The 23,411-nt window shown below is 34.5% G+C and overlaps 1 protein-coding gene across 7 annotated transcripts in view; it reads right to left on the bottom strand.

The window, feature by feature from the left end:
- The window catches only part of EPHA7 (EPH receptor A7), a 161,173-nt gene that overhangs the window by 39,960 nt on the left and 97,802 nt on the right, over positions 1 to 23,411 (bottom strand). For all 7 annotated transcript variants that reach the window (XM_065056531.1, XM_065056527.1, XM_065056528.1 and 4 more), the window contains exon 6: positions 1,895 to 2,019. In XM_065056531.1, coding sequence (XP_064912603.1) covers positions 1,895 to 2,019 — 125 coding nt within the window. The remainder of the gene's footprint in view (positions 1 to 1,894; positions 2,020 to 23,411) is intronic.

Consider the following 23,411-nt stretch of genomic DNA (forward strand, 5'->3'; position numbering starts at 1 on the left):
AGCATTATTTTGGAAGGAAGGCAAGCATTTAAGTATTTGTGTTGAAATTCTCTCCCCAAATTAAAAGGTACATAGTTTAGTTTATCTGTGACTGTAGGATGAGCTTCTTATTCTCTTTTACTAATTTCATTTTAACAAGTATAGTGCTGGTAGGTTTCCTCCCATTACAAAACAAGTTTAACACCAGTTCTTGTCTTTGCAAACATAGGAAACTAGCAAAGAAATTCTGCTGCTTATGTAAAGTAACATGAATATACAGGAAAAATAGAAAAAAGTCACATTCTGGAAGTTGTCCTTTTATGAAATATCTAGTATCTTGAGCATTTTTCTGTAATTTTTCATTACCTATTTATTTTATTGTAACAGATTGGAAATCAATCTGCATATTAAAAATAAAACCAAATAAAAACCAACTAAACAAGCTATTTTGTTTGTAGGTTTTTGTTTTTTTTTTTTTTTTTGAAGGTTTTTTGGTTGATTGGTTGAGGTGTTTTTTTGTTTTGTTTTGTTTTTTTTGGGGGGTGGAGAGTGGGGAGAACGTTTTTGCCTTTGGTAAATATGCAAACTTTTTTTTTAAATGTATGGACTTTACTTGTGTGTGTGCACACACATACATGCTTGAGGGACAAAAATTACTATTAAAATTATTACAATTCCCTTAAAATAATTGTTTAGCTATCTGTACATATCTGGTAAATTTTATAATAAGAGTCATTAAAATGAATAACCTAAACTGAAGGTTAGAATCAACAAATAAATATTTTACTCCTCTCTCAAATCATATAAAGATCTTTTGATAACTATGTGTGTACAATTCAGCTTTGAAAATTAGATGTGACACTTGATATTAGATCCAATCTGGTCTGAATTTACCTGATTCTATGTTACCCGGTAAGCAGACATAGTCTTCTTGATATAGAGGTGATATTACCTTTTTTGCAGAGATGAAATATCTTCACAAATGATCACAAAGGAGCTCCTCTGTTCATTTCTTTGTATTTTTATTCTTTCTTTTTTCTCTCAGAATGCTTTATAAAAATTAGGAATATGTTATGTGCTACAATAAGTTTCCCAGGGAATCTGGAGGAGCCACACTTAGTCTGGGTCCCATGAAGGCACAACCTGCCTTCTCTCTGCTTTCATCCAGCTTACGGTTGCATGTGGCCCTACTTATATGCTTGTCGGAATGTTTTTATTCTGGAGTACTTCAAAGTTATCACGGATGAAGCCCTAGACACAGTGAAATGAATGGCAAAACTCCGACTGACATCAATAAGATTGCAATTTCGCTCTACCAGAAACAGAGATCACTTCATCTACTATTGAAAAGCAGCCTTCAATTCATTGTTGTGTTGAGACAACAAGTGAAAAATAAATGCTGGGACTATTTAAAAGGATAAAGAAGGAATATTTATCAGCTGAAACTGTAGGGACTGCTTTGGAAATTTTCAGACATCAAGTCAAAGAGGCCCAGCTCATAAGGAAATACCAAATGCAGTCAAAGTGTTGTATTTCATAGATTATCTCAAGACTGGAATTACAGTGACATAGAAGGAAATGAAACAAGCTTTATACACAATGTAGAAGAGATGGGAAAATGACAAATATTGCGGTAAAATATCCAAGTCCAACTTAACAATAAAAAAAGTGGGAAAAAAAGCCAGATTTCAAGTGGATATTCCATTGTTAGGATACCAAAATACAATATATGGGACATATGATAAGAAGAATAATTGTAGGGATTCACTAGTTACTAAAAACAAGCAAAATCACTGTGACTTTGAAGAGACAGGATAGTTGACAGCTGATGGCTTTAACATTGTTCCACAACATAGCAAGCCAAAACAAAGCAAACAGCACATTGTCATACATTACAGATAATCTTAGCACTTACTTTCTCATAATACTTGATTTCATATTCAGTAATGACTCCATTGGGATGTTCTGGTTCCTGCCAGGAAAGCTCCACGCTCCTTTGCAGCACTCGCTCTTTCATTACTCCACTAACCTGCGAGGGAGCTGTTTGGACAAGATGTGTCAATAAATAAAAAGCAAATTTTTTGGATGCTTAAAATCAAATGTCACTACTGATCCACCCCATGCTGAGCCACTTTCATTAAGGTAGAAGAAAGCACTTTTTCATAGCTCACAATTCAAAGCTAATGAATATTTAAGCAGGACCCTATTACTGTTCATAAATTTAGAATGGAAATCGGATTAAAGTTCAGACAGCAAAAAGTGGCATTATTCAAGTTAGTGCAAAACTGAGATTAATGGGATAGGAATAACAATTCAGCAAATTAATTCTGATTAAGATAGCAAGGTAGATTTTTAGATTGATATCTAGTAAATTAAGAGTCTAAATATTTATTGCATTTATTTCTGAAATGCGCATAAAAAGAAAAAGAATGTTTTGGAAGCAAAATCACATTTTAGGCTGATTATGTTCATATAACTTATTCCAATTCTGCTTAAAAAAATAACCTGTTGCACTATCTGATTATGGCATGACTTGGTGATGAAAACAGCTTTGTTAAGAGACTAAACCCCGACTTTTTCCTTAATTTAAACTTTCCAGGGCATTATCTCTTTAGAGCTCAAGTTTCTGCATTTGGTCTTGGATTTTTTTGAAAGTGTGAGACAACTGAAGAAGTAGATCTTATGAAATAAAGAGGTCACTGTCCTCCTTCACCTCACTCTACAGAGACATACCTATATGCACACTCACACGTGTGCACACATACACAGAGAGTTTTCCTAATAAACATCACCAACAAACAAGTACCTTTCAAAATTAAAGAAAGTCAACAATGTACAATCACTATAGAGCCATTGACTGTTACTTAAAAATGTTTAAGAGATAATTTAATAAAACGTGACTGAAAAAGTAACTTGCTTTACCGGTTTATCTCATGTTTATCAAAAAAGAAGGATGGCAGAATTTCCGGTGATGTGTGGTTGTAAAGCAGGTCTAATATCACACTTATTCTCAAACATACACACTGCCTCTATGAATGTAAGCACAAAAGTCCTCTCAAAACCTAGCTTTTTAAAAAAAACCCAGCTATTGCATTGGAACCGTGCAGAACTTGATCTTGTTCTCTTTCAATTCAATGTGAATAATTCAAGGGTGTAACAGTGCTCATGCAAAAGATAGAGGACTTGATCCTCAGTCCCCTACAGTTAAAAGCAAAATGACACTTATGTGTACAGGACCTTGGTCGTATTCACAGAGCAGATTCACACAGGAAAAGAAAATTCGAGATAAATTTATTTATATATTTTTAAGTGTATAATCTAGTACTGATTCTACACTGGAATGTTCAAACAAAAGTACTGTAAAATTTAAATCTTTTTCTAGGTAAAAAAAGAACAACCTTGTTTCAGAACTGTATATAAAGCTTTCACTATGTAAAATGATGTACAGTTGTACAGTCTTCAGAAAACACAGGGTTCCTATCCCATGCAACAAGCAGGTGAACTGCACTTTCTCTTTTACCATTTCCCTTGAGTCTAATTAGAATAACTTTCACTCCAATATTCTTTAGTGTACACACTTTATTTAAATAACATAGAAATAAAATACATAGAATGCACACTCCTGTAGCATTAAGGATAAAAATATAGTGGTAACTAAAAAGCTATATAGCACAACTGAGACAATAATTCTCTAAAAAACTTAAAATTTGATTGTTAACTTCTTATTTTAATTGTGACATTTCTAACCTTTTTATTATAACACATATATTCATGTAGGTTTTTAAATTAAATTTATTTACATTTCATTAGAGGCTCCAAGCGTCCATGAAAATTAAGGATTGAAGCCGTGCATGATAATTTTCATTAGGAAGTATTATGTTGTATATGATCAATATGATCAGAGTTGAAGACCCCTTAACATAGGCTGCCCGACTGATAAAATCACAACATCGTATCATGCAAACACCATGACTTGATACACCATTCCAAAGCCAGGATCTCTCTCTTTCACTTTTATTGCACTCTCTTTCTAAAAGCTTAGAGAACTTTCACTCTCTAATTAGCAAAATATATTCTTTTTTGTAGCTAAGAGTCTGGAATGCAGCAAACCAATTTACTCTGTCTAGTTTTCTTTGCCTTGATTAACTAGTTGTCTTCTTTGTCTAAATGAGTAGCACAGCATCCTGGCTGAATTTCAGAGAGGTCATTATGTTTCATGTATAATGTTCTATCTCATCCAGATAAATGTTTTCAAATTGCTAATTTTACATTTTAGATGCCTAAAATCGTTAATGTTCATACTTATCATGGCAAAAAAAAATGTTACCTAGGTCACTGGAGTGTGTTCTCAACATTTGCTGCCTTTTGTTTTAGCTTATCAAATTTTTTCATTCCGTTGGTCATAGCATTCATTTTTTTTAAGCAGTGAAGCAAAATGAACTTGCTTCCTCTGGTATTAGTTAACCCTCTCTGTGTATGTAGGGAAGAAACAGCAATGCAGGGAAGGAGGAACAGAGAAGGCAGAAGATTTTAATCAGGGAAGTGAAATATACTATGTGAGATTCCTACTTAACATCTGTACAAAGCACAACACCAACAGGCACATTCCATTCTGAAGGAATTTTCAAAACAAAATCTTTGTGCTTTATAGACATTGCAAGACAGTATTTAAAACTCTTAAATAAATGCACTCAACAATAAATAATCTGTCAATTAATACTCCTTTCATTCAAGAACGGTCAGATTAAAAGCTGGTTTGGCGTTTGGTTTTAGTTGTTTGGTTTTGTTTTTTGCAGAGGAGGGTTGTGTTTTAGGTTCTGCCCTCTTCCCCCCAAACTAAAATGTTGTGCTACTTTTCATTGGTAGAAAAAACACACAAGGAAGAAGAGAATGTTCAACCCTGCAGGCTCTATATGTTGGTACCTCTGAAGACGATTAAGTTGTATGTAATTCCCATAACACATGATATTCCTAAAATGCAGTTAGTTACATAAGCTTATTTTGTCTCTATATTTGTTGGGGGAAGAAGGGAATCACCAAATCGGTTGAAGCCAGAGTATCCTTCTCTGGCAATGTACACTGGCCTATTGTTACTGCAAGAAAATCACTGTAAACCAGAGCAACCACATAAGCCAATCTATTGACGCTACAGGCTAGATGTATATGCTATCTTTCTCCTGCCTTTTGGGCTGCATTTCTTGATCTCTGTTTAATGAGACTGTACAGGTCAGAAGCACATTGTTCTTTATTCAAGTATAATAATTTCCTCTGTATTCTCTCTGTGGCTTTCTTGGAAACTGTTCTGCATTCGTGTTTTATTTGTTCTGGCTTCATCACATCTCATTTTAAACCTTTAGCCCATTTCTTATTGCCTACCTTTGTTAATTAGCTAACAAACTATTTATGGTTTTGAAACAACTATGTTTGAGCAATCTTGAAAATGAGTTAAAGGATTCAATTAATCCCTAAATACAAGGTAATATATGTTATTAAACCACAAAAAAGATAACTCTATTAAAATCGTAATTTAAAAAATAATATTATTAATAATAATAGCTGAATAAGTTTTAAAGGTTTTTTGTTCATTTTTTTGCCCTTTTTTTTGTTTTGTTGTTGTTGTGGGGTTTTTTTGTTTGGGTTGGTTTTTTTTTTTTCATTTGGTAATATAGCTCTTGCTATTGCATCTATAACAAAGCCGCTCATGGTGAAGACACTTCTTACAGTATTTCTAGATAACTAAGTACTCAGACTTGAATGACTTGAGCATGCACAATCCCTACTTGCATCACTTCAGGTTACAAAGAAGCATCACTTGTTGGAACCATTATTTCCATAATGTATTACACTGGGGGATACAGGCTGTTCAAAACACCATTTGCTATCAACTTTCTTTCTGATATACCTCATCTCTTCTTTTTCTCCTTCCTGCTGACACAACATCCAATGCATCAAACACACACAGCCTCTCAGGACTAACAGGCAGATGTACCTACACATGCTGCATAAGAAAGTACTTAGAGAATGACAGGCACTCAGCACACTCATTCACCTTTTTTAAATGATTCATATATACCATTCAGCAAAAGGAAAAATTGATTTTTCACCAGGTTTCAACATCACAGCCACAGAGAAATATAACTCTGCTGGGCTTTACTGATAAAGCCTTCAAGTTATATAGATTTCAAGCTGGTCATCATTTTCAGATCAAGTTATAGAAAAAGTTAAAACTGAGGTGTCAAAAAGAGCAGGATATTTCAAATAAATATTCTACTCCAGAGAGAATATTGCATCTGGTAGACTGATGTGTTACATCTATACTGGTAATCCAACCATATGGCATATTATTAATGTGTGCAAATATTTATATATAGAAAGCTGTACTGATTGTTTTGGAAGGCATTGGTTTTAGTCCAGAGTCTTCTGAAAACGTTATAATATTTCTCATGCCTTTACTCTCTATGTGTAGCTAGTCTCTGATTCTTATGCCTAACATTTCCCTTGATCCACAGTGTACTTTCCAAAAGAAAAAGATATATGCAAAATTAAATCTTTTGCACTTTGTATCAGAAACAAGCAAACAAACCAAAACCCAACAAAACCTCAAACAAACCAAAATAAAATACAATACTAAACTGAAACAATAAAAACTGAAAAATGAAAATGGGAAGACGGACGTTCACATGTACGAGGAACTAGGCATAATGCACCAACTGCTAGCACAAAATCAACTATAACACATTTTTATTGAAAAAAAAAGATGATAACTCAGCAAAAGAAAGATACCTAACTATCTTTCTGATATTTCTTAAAGTTATGCATCTTGAATGTGTCTCAATTCCAGCAACAACATCAGTTCCGGAGACCTTTAATTTTATACTTTTTAAAAAGTCTCTCTAGCAGAAGCATTCCAGGTGTTTAGTAGTATATGTGCATAAAACAAACCACTAAAAATCCTCAGAAATAAGGGTTTCAATCCCGCAGTCCCATTGCATGCTGAATGTTTTAGAAACGAACATGAGTAGAGGCTCCCAACATAAGACCAAACTCCTAATCAACAAATGCTACCAAACATACATTTGCAACTCCAGTTTTGTCACTTGTTATACAAAGACTAATGAATGAATGGGCTATCAGCCTTCCTTAACTAATTTTTATACTTCTTTATTTTATAACAGCAATAATGTGCTTAAGACAATCTGAGCTTCACCTTGTACTTGCTGAAATCATCACCAGCACTTTCGTTTTCATAGAATGGACCCTTACAACACTTCCTAAAGGACAAAAAAGTCTTGGCTTTTGACCTCTTTCCTTTTAATATCATGAAGATACACACAGTCACTCAAAACCACTGGCTTTTCATACAGCAGCAAAAAGATATCCCTGCAAAATTGTATCTTAGGGTCCAATGTAAGTTTTACATTACATGAAGCATTAACATCATTTTTCTGCAACCACATTTTACAGCAGTTGGGGGGTGTTTTGGGTATTCAGCCTGAAGGGGACGTTGCTAACAGATGCAAACCATGGAAAAAATGGAGATATCGGCATCCCAATGGTTATAACCTGCTGTATTACTTTTTTATAAAGTGTCTTTGCTGTCTCCTTTCCTGGCAGAAATCTTTATATAACAGAGTTGCTTTGACTCTACATCTATTTTAAGTGAGACTGGCATTTTACCAATAACATATGCAAAACGAACCCATGTATACATATATGGAAATAGTAGCAGAAAATTATACTGTTGTTAGCTCTTAAATGGTTGTTCAGGAAGATAATACAAAACTCAAGATACTCTATTAACAATGCTGCACTGATATTACCCAAGTGGCACCCTTCTGCACTGGTTTGTGTACTAATTTGCTCCCAAGAGAAAGTGTGCAAATGAAGTTACAACCTGGCCTCACACCATGCTCTGGTTTGCTCTGAAGGGAAACTTAGACATCAGAATTGCTGAAATTACTAAATATGACACATGGAGGGACTGCAGCTACCTCTGTCAGGGGCCTGGGATCAGCATGTGCAACCACACTGGTTTTCATGCTCGTTTGAAGCAAGTATCTTGACATGGGTTTGCAGGTACTGGGCAAATTTTAAGACTTTACTGTGTAGACATTTTAGACATTTCCCTTATTTGTTTATTCGATTTCCCATAAATATGAAAAGCTTTGTGTGAAAAAAAAAATAAAATAAAATTTAGAGCACTGTAATGTGGCAGTGCTACTCAAGCCATGATAGACATCTGCCACAACTTGTTTGTTGAATTCTTCAGAAAAAGGGCCTACATATATCTTCATGTTTACACTAATATGCACAATAATTTTCATATTGTTTTTAATAAGAGTTCATAAACCCCCCCATAAAAACCAACCAAACCAACAAAAACAACAACAACAAAACTAATCAAACAAAATCAGGTGGTTTTAAACTGCACGTTGTTAAATAGATAGATGGAAATTCATAAGACTTCCTTTTTTGTTACGATGTATTTCTGTCCCCTCAGTTAAGTCTCCACATGACAAAGCAGGCCATGATAAAAGGTTATTGAGTACAACTGTATTATGCCATTAGTACCCATTGCTTTGGATCAATGACAGAGAAATTCCCCACTGTGTTTACAAGCTGCAGCATTCAAAAAGAGATCCAAATAAATCAGATATTTTACACTAACAATATCCTACAGAGAAGCCATTTTAACTTCCTCTCTGACACACTTTACTTTCCGGCTCATAAATACAGCACAGTGTGCCTACAATGCTCTATAAGCCATGAGCAGAAGCACACATGGCTCTTTGGGCCACTTGGGGATGTCCTGACTACATGGTAACAGGCAATGTAGTCAAGTAATACTTGACTGCATTACTCCATTTCATTTTCTGCCATTGCTTTTGTGGTTGAGAAACTCAAATTACCTGCTGATCTACAGAGAGGAACAGAAGCAGTAGTTCCCTGAATACTTTTACAAATCAACTAATACATGTAAGTAAAAAAATTAGTAAAAACAACAAATGCATTCTGATTTCCCCTAATATCATTAGAAAAGTTTTAAGAAAACTTATGCTCAAATAGCATTCTTACAAAAATGTAGCGATTTACTGATTGTCCATATCTTTTATATATCTGATGCATTTTAAATACTTAACGGTTCGGTAATTCTTTCATCAAGCTCAAAAGTCATCAGCTTTATCAGTTTCATATGCTGTCTATTCTGGCAGAGTTCTGGGGAGGGAAACTGATAAAAAGAAATAGAACTTACCAGAAAGAAACAAAACAATTTAGAAAGATCAGGGTTGACAGTTTGTCTATCATGTTTTGTGTTGTTTTTTTTTTTTCTGTTCAGAGTCTACATCTAGACCCATTCTATGAAGTCCCCCGTTTCTCCTGCCTGACATTTGGAACAAATATTATTGTCATGTCTGTATGCCATTTCTTCCAAAACTGGCAACTTGGGCATCAATCAGTGCTGAACGGATGCTGAGTTGCGTAACAAGTGACAACGTTGACTCCCATGGTATCCACAACTCTTGCTTTGTGAATAAGTTTTAACATGTCAGGCACAAACCTGATTCTTACAAATGTGTTAGAGTAACAAACCAGCCTTACAAATAACAGAGAGGGCCTTTTGTTCTCCTGAAGCATTTGTTTTCTTTTGCAGAAGAAATATTTCTATGTTAATTAGGTTTTTCTTTTGTCATGCCTTCTTTTGCAATTCATCTTTCATAACTTTTTTTTTTCATTTTTTTTTTTTCAACAGAAACATCTGCTACCAGCCTTGCAGTTAATCCTGGACACACAGGTATTATTCTTCATTAAAGAAAACAAAACACCACAAACCTCTCCAAAGATGAGGATATGCTTTTCCCTGGTGAGCTACTCAGACACATTATGTTCTCCTTCTGTCTCCAGCCATCTCTGCTGGCAAGTGTCAATTACAGACACAGGTTTTAGGGAACAGAAGGATAAAGCACAATTTACAAATACGTTCCTCTGGAAGCAGACAGGTGTAATGACTGAGACTGTCTGCTGTAATTGAATTTCATGCTGTCATCTATTCAGTCACAAAAAGATATCAGCTTCAAGGATGCTACATATGGGGAAAAAAAAAAAAATCCAAAACCACCTTAACACATTCTTATTGCTACTGTATAGCTAATATTGCCACCCTAGTTTGACTTCTCTAAAACTAAAAGTTGCTTTTGCAGGAGGGTATGAGGTGATTAGAACAGTGGCTTTGGAGGCCTGCAGACTGGTACAATTATGTTTATTTAGTGTATGATGCCCAAGAGACAATTGAACGAATTCCAGCCCCATAACAAAGCATTTTGTTTCACATATAGCCAACCAAAATCTGGAAACATAGTGCCATGCCAAAAAAATAAAAAACAGTTGATCAAATATTAACAGAAAAGCATAAAATATTCTATAAAGATGTCAGTACAAAACAATAATTATTGCGCCAAAGGTTTGATCAAACTGATGCTTTCAAAGACATAATTGTTCAGTGGGGAAAAAATTCTACTCTACTAACATTGCTAAAATGCGTGCAACTTCTGTTCCAGCCTTCCAAATTCCTGTGAAATGCATTATAATGGCACTGCTAACGACAGACACATTTCTGAAAGCAGCATGGGTGGTATTCGCAGGGAACACGGGAAGAATTCCTTGAAAAAATGGCCTCCATTTTTTTATTTTTCATGTTATGAACCTGTACTTCTCCCCTCAGAGAGCAGTAACTCTCTAGAATTTAAGGAGATACATAAATATCCATCTGGGATTCTCTGCTACAGTGATAAATATCAGAAGTAACAAGTCTGAAGTTAGTGACTATGTGCGGGAGTGAAAGTCATGTTCATGAGAGGAAGGTCAGGCACAGCAGTCAGTCCATGGCTCCCTCGGTCAGGGCTTGTGGAAAGCAGCAGTTTCACTGACCAGAGTGAGGTCACCACTGTGGAGAACTGCCACTGACATAAATACAATATTCAAAATTTCCCTTGAAGTATAAAAATTCACGTACATTCTGACAACTGGAAAAAGAACCTACTTGACACAATGCTGATTGTCCCAAATGAAATAATTTTGGAAGTATGCGTGAGTTGTTAAAAAAATTCTGTCAAACAAAAGCAAAGGAGAACCCCTTATCTTAGGGGGAACGTATTTCATAAAGTGAAGCCAGTTGATTGGTCTGAATATGCAGTATAAATCAACACCTGCCCTACTGAGCAGCAATAATTACTTTGGAGGTAATGCCTATATTTACTTAATAATAAAATACACAAAATTTGCATGAAAATATCTTCAGTTTGTTTATATTTTATCTTTTTTTTTTTTTTGTAATCAATAATATTAAAACTTGAAACAGGAATATACATTTCTAGGACTTACACAACTATATATGATAAATTGGCATGATTTTTAAAAAGTGTACCCCTACCATCTATTACACAAACACTAAATTCTAAACAGGATTTCTAAAATACCTTAAATATTCCTGACTTTGAGTAGACATTGGTTCCTAAAATCTCCTTACTACTTAAAATCACATTCGATTTGAGGGAGTTTGTTTGTTATTTGAGAATATGCTACAGTTCAATGCTTCTCCACATTCTGTTAACTGGAAAATTTTGCACAAAGACTTGGCTGATTCAGAAACTTATTAAACTGGAAAGACATGAATCACTTAACGAAAGAACTTACTACGTAGTTTTTAAAGCTGTAAAGAATCACCATCTTTTTACAGACTTTCTAGTGGCCTTACTTCCCTGAATGCTATGAGGCTCTAAGGGAAACCGAAGATCTATATCCAAAGGTTAACTTCTTGGAGATTTAGATTACGAAAATGTCAATTGCACAAATTATAAACCCATTTAGCTTTCTGATTAGTTCCACTTTTAGCATACCATTTAGGGCTCAATTCTGACCTCTCATCAATTATATTTTAGTTTAGCTGCATTGATTTTATCTAAGTTATCCTTGTGTTATACCAATGGAAATAAGATCAGAATCAGGTCCTAAGGGTAAAGTAATTAAAAATGTAATTACCACAACTGATCATGCAACGTAGCTACATCATTAGTTGGTTACAGCTTTAAAAAAAAAAAAAAAAAAAAAAAAAGATTAAAATTTCTTTTTACTCTTCTATTTCAGAAATAGATCTGGATGGGATCCAAACAATCTAACTTAGGCACCTGGGTGCACCTACCCTTTAGGCGACTACGGCTCTCCTAAATTAAGTGCTTAAGTTCCTCCAAATAGCTTTGCTCCCTGTGACAGAAAGATAAGTGAACTGGAAATATCCAGAAAGAGATCCTGCTTGTTTAATCTAAGACCTATAAATTTGAAAACATCTTCATTTTAAGGCCTCTGAGAAACTTTATCCACTGACGACATAGTGAATTTAGGCACTGATTTTAGAAGAAACAGATGACCAACAGGTACACCAAATAAAATTGACATTTACATACTTCTTAGGTGAGGTAAACTCCATCTTCCTCACACACTATCTAGAATTTCTTCTTATCTCATAAGTTTTCCTTGTGAATTTAAGGAAGTGTATTCCTTGATCCTTAAGGTAATTAGTCTGGAGTCTGCTATGACTTACCTTTCATCGTATCTTGTAAGATCATAATCATATAACTCTAATTCTTCACAAGCTTAGAAGTCCTTTAGCAAGCTGCTAGCTAAATACTCTGACTCCACCTTCACAATTGTGTGGAATCAATTTAATGCTAAATAGAAGTGTGAACTAACATTTTTATAAGAAAAACAACAAAAACAAAATCAAACCCAAACCAGAACAAAAGCTCCTGGGTCTGATTATCTTTCAGTTTTTAATGGTGTGAATAAGTAGTGACTGCACTGACTCCTTTCATCCTGGATGTTGAACTTTAATCAATATCCAGGATGAAGGAGATAAAAATGGGGCTCTGTGCAGTAACAGAAAACCATGCAATGTTTAGTCAAGGTTAAACATAAAAGAAAAAAAAGAAAAAAAATACAAAGCTGTTCTGTCTTATTGCAGAATTAATCAACATATTGGAAAAATAAGCAAAATTGCATAAGCATCCTTGAATAGTTTATTACGGTTTTACTTATCTTAAAAAATATACTTAGATCTGATTCTCCATTTCCTCACTCATATTGAATGTATTGGGAGAGTGCAGGGTTGGTCTCTTTTTCAGACTGCATGCAACATACACTGTCCTTTTAAATAAAACTATGAAAAATTGTGTCTAGACACCTTACGGGTCCTTCCAGGTTGTAAAGGGTACAGCAAAAATACAGTAAAACTGGAATGTCACAAAATAAATTAAACTTGAGTCACAACCACAGAATTATCCTGTGTTTTAAAGAAAATTACCATTTTCCTACACAGACTTTGTAGATCATTTTTCAATTACTGTTTTTCTAAGAGAAGCTCCAAATCTACAGTTGAAATTATTGCTCCCTACGTGTATATATAGCACAAAAGTTGTATTCACCACCGACATCAAAAGACATAAATTTAGTGATTCCCAGGCACACCACGAGTAAAGCAACTCAATTTACATGAGTGAGTACAGTGTACAATATCGTTCACATTTAGATTAGCTGAACAATATGACATCATTTGGACCAATAGTGTATTAAATACCAGAACATGCAAGGTTGCACAGTGTGTAAACAGAAAGAGAAATAGGACTATATCCTCTGCATATCACTCTATCGCCTTATTCATGTGAAAAAGCTTCAGTGAATTTACATTCATGAATGTATTATAATACACATATTAAGATGGATATACATCAGAATCATGAATGTCTATAGCTTGTTTCCTTAATTAATATAGTTTCAGCACTGCTGAAAACAGATATACTAAAACACTTGGAAAGTCCTCTTGTGATCATTAAATGATAGAAACACTTAATCTACTCATTACTTATATAAGAGTTTCTATAGTTCTTTAAGTGAGCCCCACTGAAGAAGGTGAAATAGCAGAGAGCTTACTTAACTAATCAAAGCTGTGCTACACACATGCTCAAGGATAATAAAAAAGGCAAAACAAAATGTCCCCCTTTGTTCTGAAGAGCCAACAGTGGTTGAATTAATCATTAAATAAAGCTGGCAATGATAAGGGCTTATTTTATTTTAAATCTCTACTTGAAGGGTTTTTCTTTTTTTAACCTTGTAATTTCTCTAATCCAAACTAAATTAAAGGTTTATGAAACGTGCATATAAAGTCAGATAATAGAAAGACTCAAGGCACTTTTATAATAACATCTGTATTCCACAGGAACCAATCAGAGTTTCATACATGCAATATGTGTGCAGATTAAACAGGGTAGATACCTTCCAAAGGACATGACTGCACACTGATTTTAGGAATGGAACACCCAACAGATTTTGTTGCTCCAGGTATGGCCTGAGATGGAAAAAACACCACTTGATCGGTAGGACTCATTTTTCATGCTATGTCTTTCATAGGGTTTGAAGGTTTTTTATTATTTTATTATCATTATTCAGTTTTAAAAGGCTACTCTAATATTTGTTTTCTGTGATAAAAATACAGAGATACTGGTATTCGTACCAATTGATTACCCATAGCTGGGAACTAGCCTCCTTAATTTAAACTCTTGAGTCTGCACAGTAGTCACCTAATGAAAAAAATCTCTCCCAGAAAGAAATCTAATGAAGGAGAGGGGGTGCCCTTAAAGGCCTCCAGAGAGGTCATCTTATCTGGCACAGCTCAGGCACCCAGCTAGGAAGGCAGGAGTGCCCTCTGAGGGACCTCAGAAGCATCAGCCACTCTTCAAGAGGCAAATCAGGCATGTCCTTTAAGCAGCCTGGTTTACTCAGAGCTTAAAATTTGTGTTGATATGTGATACACAGAAAAGTTTGGCAGATGGAGTCTACCACCTACCCACCTCTCTGCTGCAGTCATTAACTTTTCTCTAGGATCCCTAGAAACCATTCTCACCCCCTAGATACAAACAGAGTTTTGAGTTTCTGCAATTAATTTCCAGAAGATTGCATTCTATGAGACACACTTGCATAAAATATATGTGTATATATATATATGTGGTAAATTAGGACTGTGAGTAAGGCAGGTTTTGAGGTGTAACATGCAATCAGCTAGCCAGCTGACCTAAAGCACAACAATCATATATATGTCTTAAGTAAATGAACTTGGACTGAAGATATAGGATGACCCAAACCTGTACTTGAACCCTACATTTTACTGTACAGCCAGTCTATCCAGATTACATACTCCAGTGTTAAATACGTACTACTGGTACAGTTTTGAACTTTGTGGTAAGCTGCTGGCAAAATAATTAAAAAACAACGAAAAATAGATCATCAATACAGTATATAAAGATACCTAGAATACATTTTTATATGTATATGTATATTATATATATTTAATAACAAGCTAGGACTCAACCCCTTCTCCCCCCCCAAAAAAAAAAAAAAAAAAAAAATCAAGAAAGAAAATCCAAATCTGCAGTGGTTTTGAACACAGGTGGATTAAATTAGTGTGAAAATATCCTATTTGCTCCTTTACTTTAGTTTTCATACTAGTCCATAGCTCAGGGAATATGGTACAAGAAGGAAGAGATAAGGTGTCATGGTTTAACACAAGCCAGCAACTAAGCACCACACAGCCACTCACTCACTCCACTGCCATGGATGTGGGAGAGAATCAGAAGATAAAAGCTATAAAGTCCTTGACTGCTTTGCAACAACCTAAACATCAGTGTGTTATCAACATTATTCTCATATGAAATCTGAAACACAGCACTATACCAGCTTCTAGGGAGAAAATTAACTCTCTCCCAGCCAAAACCAGGACAGAAGGGAAGGGTTGCAGTTTTTTTCAGTCAATGTTTTCTTTATGAGAAATCAGATGCTTGCATCTTCCTCATTGATTTTAACATGAAGAAAGCAAAATCTGAAAAAAATTCTGTCCCAGTCCTGACTGTATAACGGCAAGTGAAGTGCCATGACTGGTCTTGAGTACTGGCTCAGTGCTTCCAGAAGGTCAGGAATACAAGCAGTTGGCTGGACTTTAAAGGAAACTTAAGTTGAAAAAAAAAAAGAAAAGAAAAAAAAGCCATTTTAATGACTTACCAGAGTCTCAAAGCAGGTTGAGCTGTCTGCATAGATACAAGCAACGACAATAAAAATGTTAGACTAAAGAAATTCTCCTTACCTATAGAAAATCAATGTTTATCAGAGGAACTTTATCTTGTTCTTAACAACTTGAATCATGCAAAAACAAGATCAATAAGGGAGGATGTCTCTAAAGATCCATGGTAGCACAATGGAACTTACTTTGAAGACCTGGCTGTGTGTTCATGGAGAGTTAACAAACTGTCCCTGCAGGCACAGGTGACATTAGGCAGCTCAAAATACAGTATTTCACTTGAAGCATATCTGACTCATTCTATTGGCATAAACATCACATGTTTAACATTAACGGCTTTTACAACCTGCTTTATAAATATATTTTGCTTCCCTTTCCAACGGCTGTCTTTTCCTTTCTTCTGTTGCAAATATTTTTGCTTGTTACTTTTGCCTCTGACAGTTTGACAGTTATTACCTTAAGACATTGCAGGTGTTCTTCAGTTCTTTTCAAAGAATCATCTAGGAACCTAAAGCCTTCTGCACATTAACAGATGACTAATTTTAATAGTACATCTAAAAGAATAAAGTTCAAAGGCACAAAATACAAATAAAAATAAAATGGTGACAGGAGCACTTTTTTTTTTTTTTTTTAAATGCAGTGGTATTATTTTTAAGCTGAAATGAAGAATAGTCTAATCATTGGCACTTTATAACATAGAACTGCAACACTCAGATTACAACAAATGGAACACACTACCCTCTTAATTAGGCTGTTAATCAGCAGAGTGAAAGGCGGATCAACTGTGTTACACTTGCTCTAGATGCAGATTTCTAGACGGTGACAGGTAATCCAGATAGTGGCCATCCTGCAGAAATGCTATTTTTGCTTAAACAGCGCTCTTTGACCCAGTCATTCTGGGACTGAGAGTAAATCTCCCTTCTTTTTCTCCACAGCAAAGTCCCATTGAAAGGAATTGGGACTTTGAAAGAGAATTGTTTGGTATGAGAAGCAAATTTATGAATTTGAGGTTTAGAAATGTCCCCTTGGTCTGCACCAGCTTTTCCTGGACAGAGCCACAGTTTTTTCTGAATGGAAGTTAACACGGGCAAGCCTCTCTTTCCAAAATCAAGCAGGCAAAAGAAAAAGAAAGGTCAGCCTTATTTCTATATATTTTTTATCCTTTTATCTCTTTGCTATGAATGTCTGACAAGACTGATCTGAATGTTCTCTTCTATAGACTTCTTGTCCATTCCACCTTGTCTTATTTTGTCTACATTTAAAAGTAAAAACAAGGACAAAGTGTTTCTAGCATTGACTCAACTATCATTTAAGTTATGATTCATGCACTTAAATACACTCAAAGTTTTAAAATAAGCTTGTAGATTTTGAATAACAAAATGGTGGAGTTTAATGAAACCTAAATTCTACATAACTTGGAATATGATATTGGGACAAAGACTTTAAATGTCTCTATTGTAGAAGAATCAAAGAGCAAGGAAAAGACAAACTTCTTAAATATAGCGAAACAGAGGCATTACGTGGAAGGCTACATCAAGCCACTAAAAGAATGGGTATGAGGCACAACCCAGATTTACATATAGTTGAGAGAAACCTCAGGAAATTATACTTCTAGGTCTCTTCTAATAATACTACAGAAAACATTTACTTAACTGTAACTTAACTGAAACTTACCTAACTTTTACTTACTACAGAAAATGTTACTACAGAAGACTTTTCTCTGAGATGCCTGCCCACAGCCAATGTACAAGAGGATTAAAAGTTGTGTAAGTAAAACAGGGATGTACTGATGCTGAGTGGTCCATTTATGAGACAACTATGTTTGAACAGAGATTGTCCAAACTGGACTCTTTTTTTTCACATCCTAACATTATCTTTCACCCTTTTAATTGCAAGCAGTAAATTAACCTTAAAATAATAAATAGCACATTGTACCCCTCTCTGTTCCTCTCAGTTTAGGAACAACACCTGCACCTAGCAAGTAGAGAGCATCTATACCACTAGCCTGTAGCCCCCAAGGGATCGGAATGTAGGTGGTATGTACCACTTGAGAGAGAGGCCCCAAGAGCAGAACGCTGCCAAAGGCTGGAAAAACAAATTATGTCTTTTAATCACGGGAATCATCCAGCCTTGTGTTAAATCACAGATATAAATTAAAAATGAAAATTACATGACTAGAATTAAAGAGATTTTAATGAAATTCATTTCTATCCTCATTCTTTTTCTTCCTGACTTCTTTGTCATAGTATTCAAATACAGTTTTCTTCTAAATAAAACTTCAATGTAGTTTTCCACTTTTTTTCCCCAAATTCTCAAAAGATTTGTTTCTTTCAAGGTAGTTATTTTGAAACTGTCACCTTTAACAATGGTTTATTTAATGTCCTCTGCAAAACTGTTTCTCTATTAGACATATGATTTTATTTACTGACTTGGTGTTTCCATCTTTCTTTTTAACTTTCTAAGTTTATTTTAGTATTTGCATTCTTTCACAGCCCTGAGGTGAAAAACAACCTCACCTATGTATATCAGTACATGGCTTTTTAACTGAAACTCTCTGCATAATGAAGACTTCACTATGGGCTTTCATTCAAGATATATCACCTGGCACTTTTTTGTTTGGTTGCTTTATTTATTTTCTGGCCTGATTCATTGGAACATCAGCTGTGAATATAAGCTAATACACCTGCTTTGCTTTAACTGCTTACCTTTTAAATAATTCTGGTCACCAGAAACAATTGATACTACAAATGACTTGTATGTTAATGACATAAAAGAAACAAAAAAGTGTTATACTGATGACCCTCTAATTATCACATCTTTATGGCAGCACACTTATAAATGCTGTTGGACTTTTATATTGCTAGGACATTGATTTTTACCAACTAATGAATCCTTGTATCCTGAGAGAATAATATTCTTTCTTGAGCTGGATACAGATCTCTGATTACACAGAGGTGTTCTTGGGAAAACACCGTAGTTTTACACTTTAATGTTCTCTTATTTGTGAGAAATAGTGAACTGAATTTGCTGGGATAATTATCACCTCCAGTCCCACTGAAAATAAATATCACAAAAACAAACAAACAAAATCCACCAATGTTATGGTGATAATAGGATAAATCATTACATTATGTTTCCCTGATAAAGAAACGGTAATACGCCCACATGAAGGCAAGTCTGAGTTTTGTACTACAGGCTTTATAGTAAACAAGTGCTACAATAGCAAGAATTAATGTATTTTAAATAGGTTCTCTCATTTAAAGATCTAAATTTTCTTAGTCATAACTCCACTTAAATTATGTATTGTTTATTAACATTTATTAAAGTATTATGTAAAATATTACTTTTAAAGCATGTTGATTAAAAAAGGTATGGGAAGCTAGAAACTTTCGCACTAACAGAAATACAGCCGTCACAGAAGTTGTACATTTCCATTTTAAGCATCAGCATCTGCACCACTTGAAGGTGTCTGAGTGCCTCATTCTCTAATGTTGACTCTGGACCAGGAAACCCAGGTTCATCCTCATGCATTATGTGGCACACCAATGTTAAAAACTAAAGTTTCTAAAACTCCTTAAAGGCACATTCCAATCAAACATCCATATGCATTGCTGTTGGATTTAGGAGAGTTAAAAACAAAACAAAACAAAAAAAAACACCACCAAAAACAAACAAACAAACAAACAAAAACACCAAAAAACACAACTTTATCACTAGCATACAGACTTCTGGTTAGGTGCTAAACTGAAAAGGATTCAAACTAGGCCTGAGTCCTGATCCAGCAAGTGTGACTCAACTTACACAGATATATTGTCCCATGGGAGTCCAGAAAACCATGTTTTTGATCAAAATATGACTTAATGTGCAATACCAGTCTTGATTGGCCAAAGCTTGCCACAAAGGTCAGCAAAACTAGCATATGGGACAAAAAAAAAAATGGAAAACAAAACACTGAACAACAGCCTAACAAAAATCTATTTCAGATTGGAATTAACAGTGTTTACTTGCTCAATTGTTAATTTCCTTACTCCATTTTTAACTGTGGAAAGGGTGGCACCCCTTTCTAAAACAAGGTGAGAGAAGAACTGAGGGTACTTGATTCATAGTGCTGCTCCTGCTAAAAGCTGAGTCTGTTCAAGTGTAAACATCAATTTAGTGATATATGCTAACAAAATGCAAGAAAAGAAGATTGTGAGCTTACCGCATATTACTTCCAAATAGGTTTCTCGTCTGTATATCTGGGCCTTGGCCACAGCCTAAGGACAAAATGCTCCTGCCACTCAAAAGAAGCTGTCTCAGAAATTTCGTTCTAACATTTATTGCTTCTACAAAATATTTTACACAATGCTGAATATTAAATGTTCTTTTTTTATTCTTATTAATTACACCCATTTAATCTTGCTATTTCATTTTAAAAATTAAACACAATTCATAGTAAAATCACTTCAAGTCCTGCATTGCAAAGAAAATTTATGACGTTTTAGCATCTACTAGTACTGCCTGTAAGAATTCCTCTGTGAAGGAAAGGATGAGTGGCCACTGAGTGTGAGGAACTGGAGTATCTCAGGAATCTGTGAGTGGGTGGGTAAGATGCCTTGACACTTCCATATCACAGCTGTGTATGAAATACCTTCCCTTAGTTACAGTCATTTCAACTTCCTTTAGTCACCAAAAATGAATCTTGCTTTTCAGATTTGGTCACCTGATAAAAGAAAAGACTTTCTGAAGCAGAAAAAAAAAAAAAAAGTGGCTTCCACAATTTCATTTTAAAATTACAACTTAAGGTACACTTTTTCTGCCTTTTTTTTTTTAAGATATATATATATTTGCCATGGGGATATATGGTTTGGGTTTTTTTTGTTTTTTTGGTTTGTTGTTGTTGTGTTTTTTTTGTTGGTTGGTTGGTTTTTTGGCTGGCATGATTCAGTGGAGTGCCAGGAAATGCTGTAACTTAATTTCTGTTAATGTATCATATCTGTAAATTGTTTGATATTTTCTGTACAGTGAACAAAATTAAGCACATTGTTATACAACTTACTTGAATGACTATTTCAGACCAGAATTTAAGTTCACATGTTTTGATGTTACACATAAGATTTGCTTTTTTTCATTACAATATGATTATTTTTTTTTTTTTTAAACACAGTAAAATAACTTAAACCTCTTTAGAAGTAACCTGCTGTGTTTGGTTAATAAGGCACACATCTGTTACGTATACATTGAAACACTAGGGTATTCTTTGAAAAGTGAATTCTGTACTAATGTAAGTCAAATGATTCATAACACTAAGATTAAAAAGTAGCACTATAGAAGGTAATCTTTTTATGAATATCTATTCTAATATATATTATTGTCTGTATATAATACAACTTTGAATATATAATGCATGTCTGATATATGTAACGAGTAACACATATTTAAAATACAGGTTTTAGCTCCTCCCTGCCCCCCCCCAAAAAAAAAAAAAAAAAAAAAAACAAAAACCAACAAACAAAAAACCCCATCAAAACTAAAACCAACCAACCAACCAACCAAAAAAAAAATCACCATAACAGAAGAAAAAAAAACCCAAACCAAACACAAAAGCAAGAATAACATTGTTATAAGAATATTTCCCTAGTAATGACTTCTACTGTTTCTTAAACTGTTTCTTAAAAAAAACCTTCATTAATAAAATGACTAGCATAATGACTTGTTTAGAAAGCACCAATATATTTTTTCCTGGTTTTACTGTAAGGTTTTTAACCCGAAGTCTAGTTAAATGTGTACTTCACCCGTCTTTCAGAGAAGTGATATGTTAACTACCCCAAATAACAAAAATGTGCTGGATTGAACTTTTTCAAGCCCCAGAAATTTCACATAAAACATACATCAAATCTGCATCAAATAAACCCACAGACATTTAAATAACTTTTGACTGCTTTTCCTAATAGAAAGTTCAAAAGCTGGGTAACGTTATCTGTCATGCCTAATAGAAAAAATAGTCTATGGCAGAGATTTAGGAAAGAAGACATGGGAAATGTGTGTTGAACCAGCAGATAAAGATTTTCATCTAAAACGGTGGAAAGAAATTTGAAGAATCTGTATTGTTTCCCAGACAGAACCATTGTAAATTGGCATAATAAATGAGCATGTCCTAATTACTCAGGAAGTTCCAGAAATTAGAATCATAAAGCTGTCCTTCAGAGTAAAGACATTTGTCTACTTCACCACTTGCTATGTTGAAATGAGTGGTAAACAGGACATTAGCATTTCACCTTGTCCTTGGCAAAGCATGCCATTGTTACTTAGACTAAAAGCTTTTTGGATTAGAGAATGCATTTTTATATGTGTATCTAATGACTAATGTAGTCAGTCTGAAGTCTGATGGGCACCTTTCAACACTATTCTAAAAGAAAAGAAAAAACAGTATGCAAAAAAACCCTGATAATGACACCATCTTTCAGCTAGTTTGGCACTAAAGTTTTATATGGCTCTGCAGATGAGAGATAATTTTAAGTATACTGCCAAAAATAAGGTGAAAAAAACAGTGATTCCATGGATTTAATAAGGCACATTCATAGCAGAAAAATAACAGAATTACATGTACTTTCCCATGCTTTATACACCACTCCTTGCCCTTTTCTTCCTTTAGCAGAAATAGCTGTATGAGACAAGATAGGCTACTTCTATTTCTGTCTTGGTTTGCAGGACCCAGTCCTACAGAAAAATCATAAAGTTGGTTTGTGACATCAGAAATAATGTTCAGTGTAACAGGTCTTATCACAGATTTTGGAGTAAAGATTCTTTGAACAATAAGCCATGAAAAGGTGAGTCATAAGGAGAAAAAGTATAAAAATATCTAGAAAAATATGAAAATCGAGCAGCAAATGGAATAAACAATAATTTAAAATAGGCATGCTATCCAAAACTGTATACCACAAGTATGATACGAGAATTCATATTCAGTTTCTCTGAATATTTATAATGTACTGGCAGAATTCTCTTTCTTAGTCTACCATTAATAATCAATAATATCAGTGGTATATCCAGACAGCAATATTATTAGTAGTGCATGGTAATGGCAATTACAATGGAATAAATACTTTAACATTACAATAGTGATTGTTTCCAGTAGCTCCTAAAGTGTTTTTAATATTATATTAACAATAAAAAGGGAATGATAACATGTGCAATATTTACAATTTCCCAATATCTTGTGTTCGCTAGCATTCATCAACATGAATGTTCATGAACATCTACACAACCCTCAATAAAAGGTGTATGCAATATCAGTACTGTCCCAGGACATGTGATTACAGAATATCAAAACTCA

The sequence above is a fragment of the Columba livia genome, chromosome 3, assembly GCF_036013475.1.
Source record: "Columba livia isolate bColLiv1 breed racing homer chromosome 3, bColLiv1.pat.W.v2, whole genome shotgun sequence".
Taxonomy (NCBI): domain Eukaryota; kingdom Metazoa; phylum Chordata; class Aves; order Columbiformes; family Columbidae; genus Columba; species Columba livia.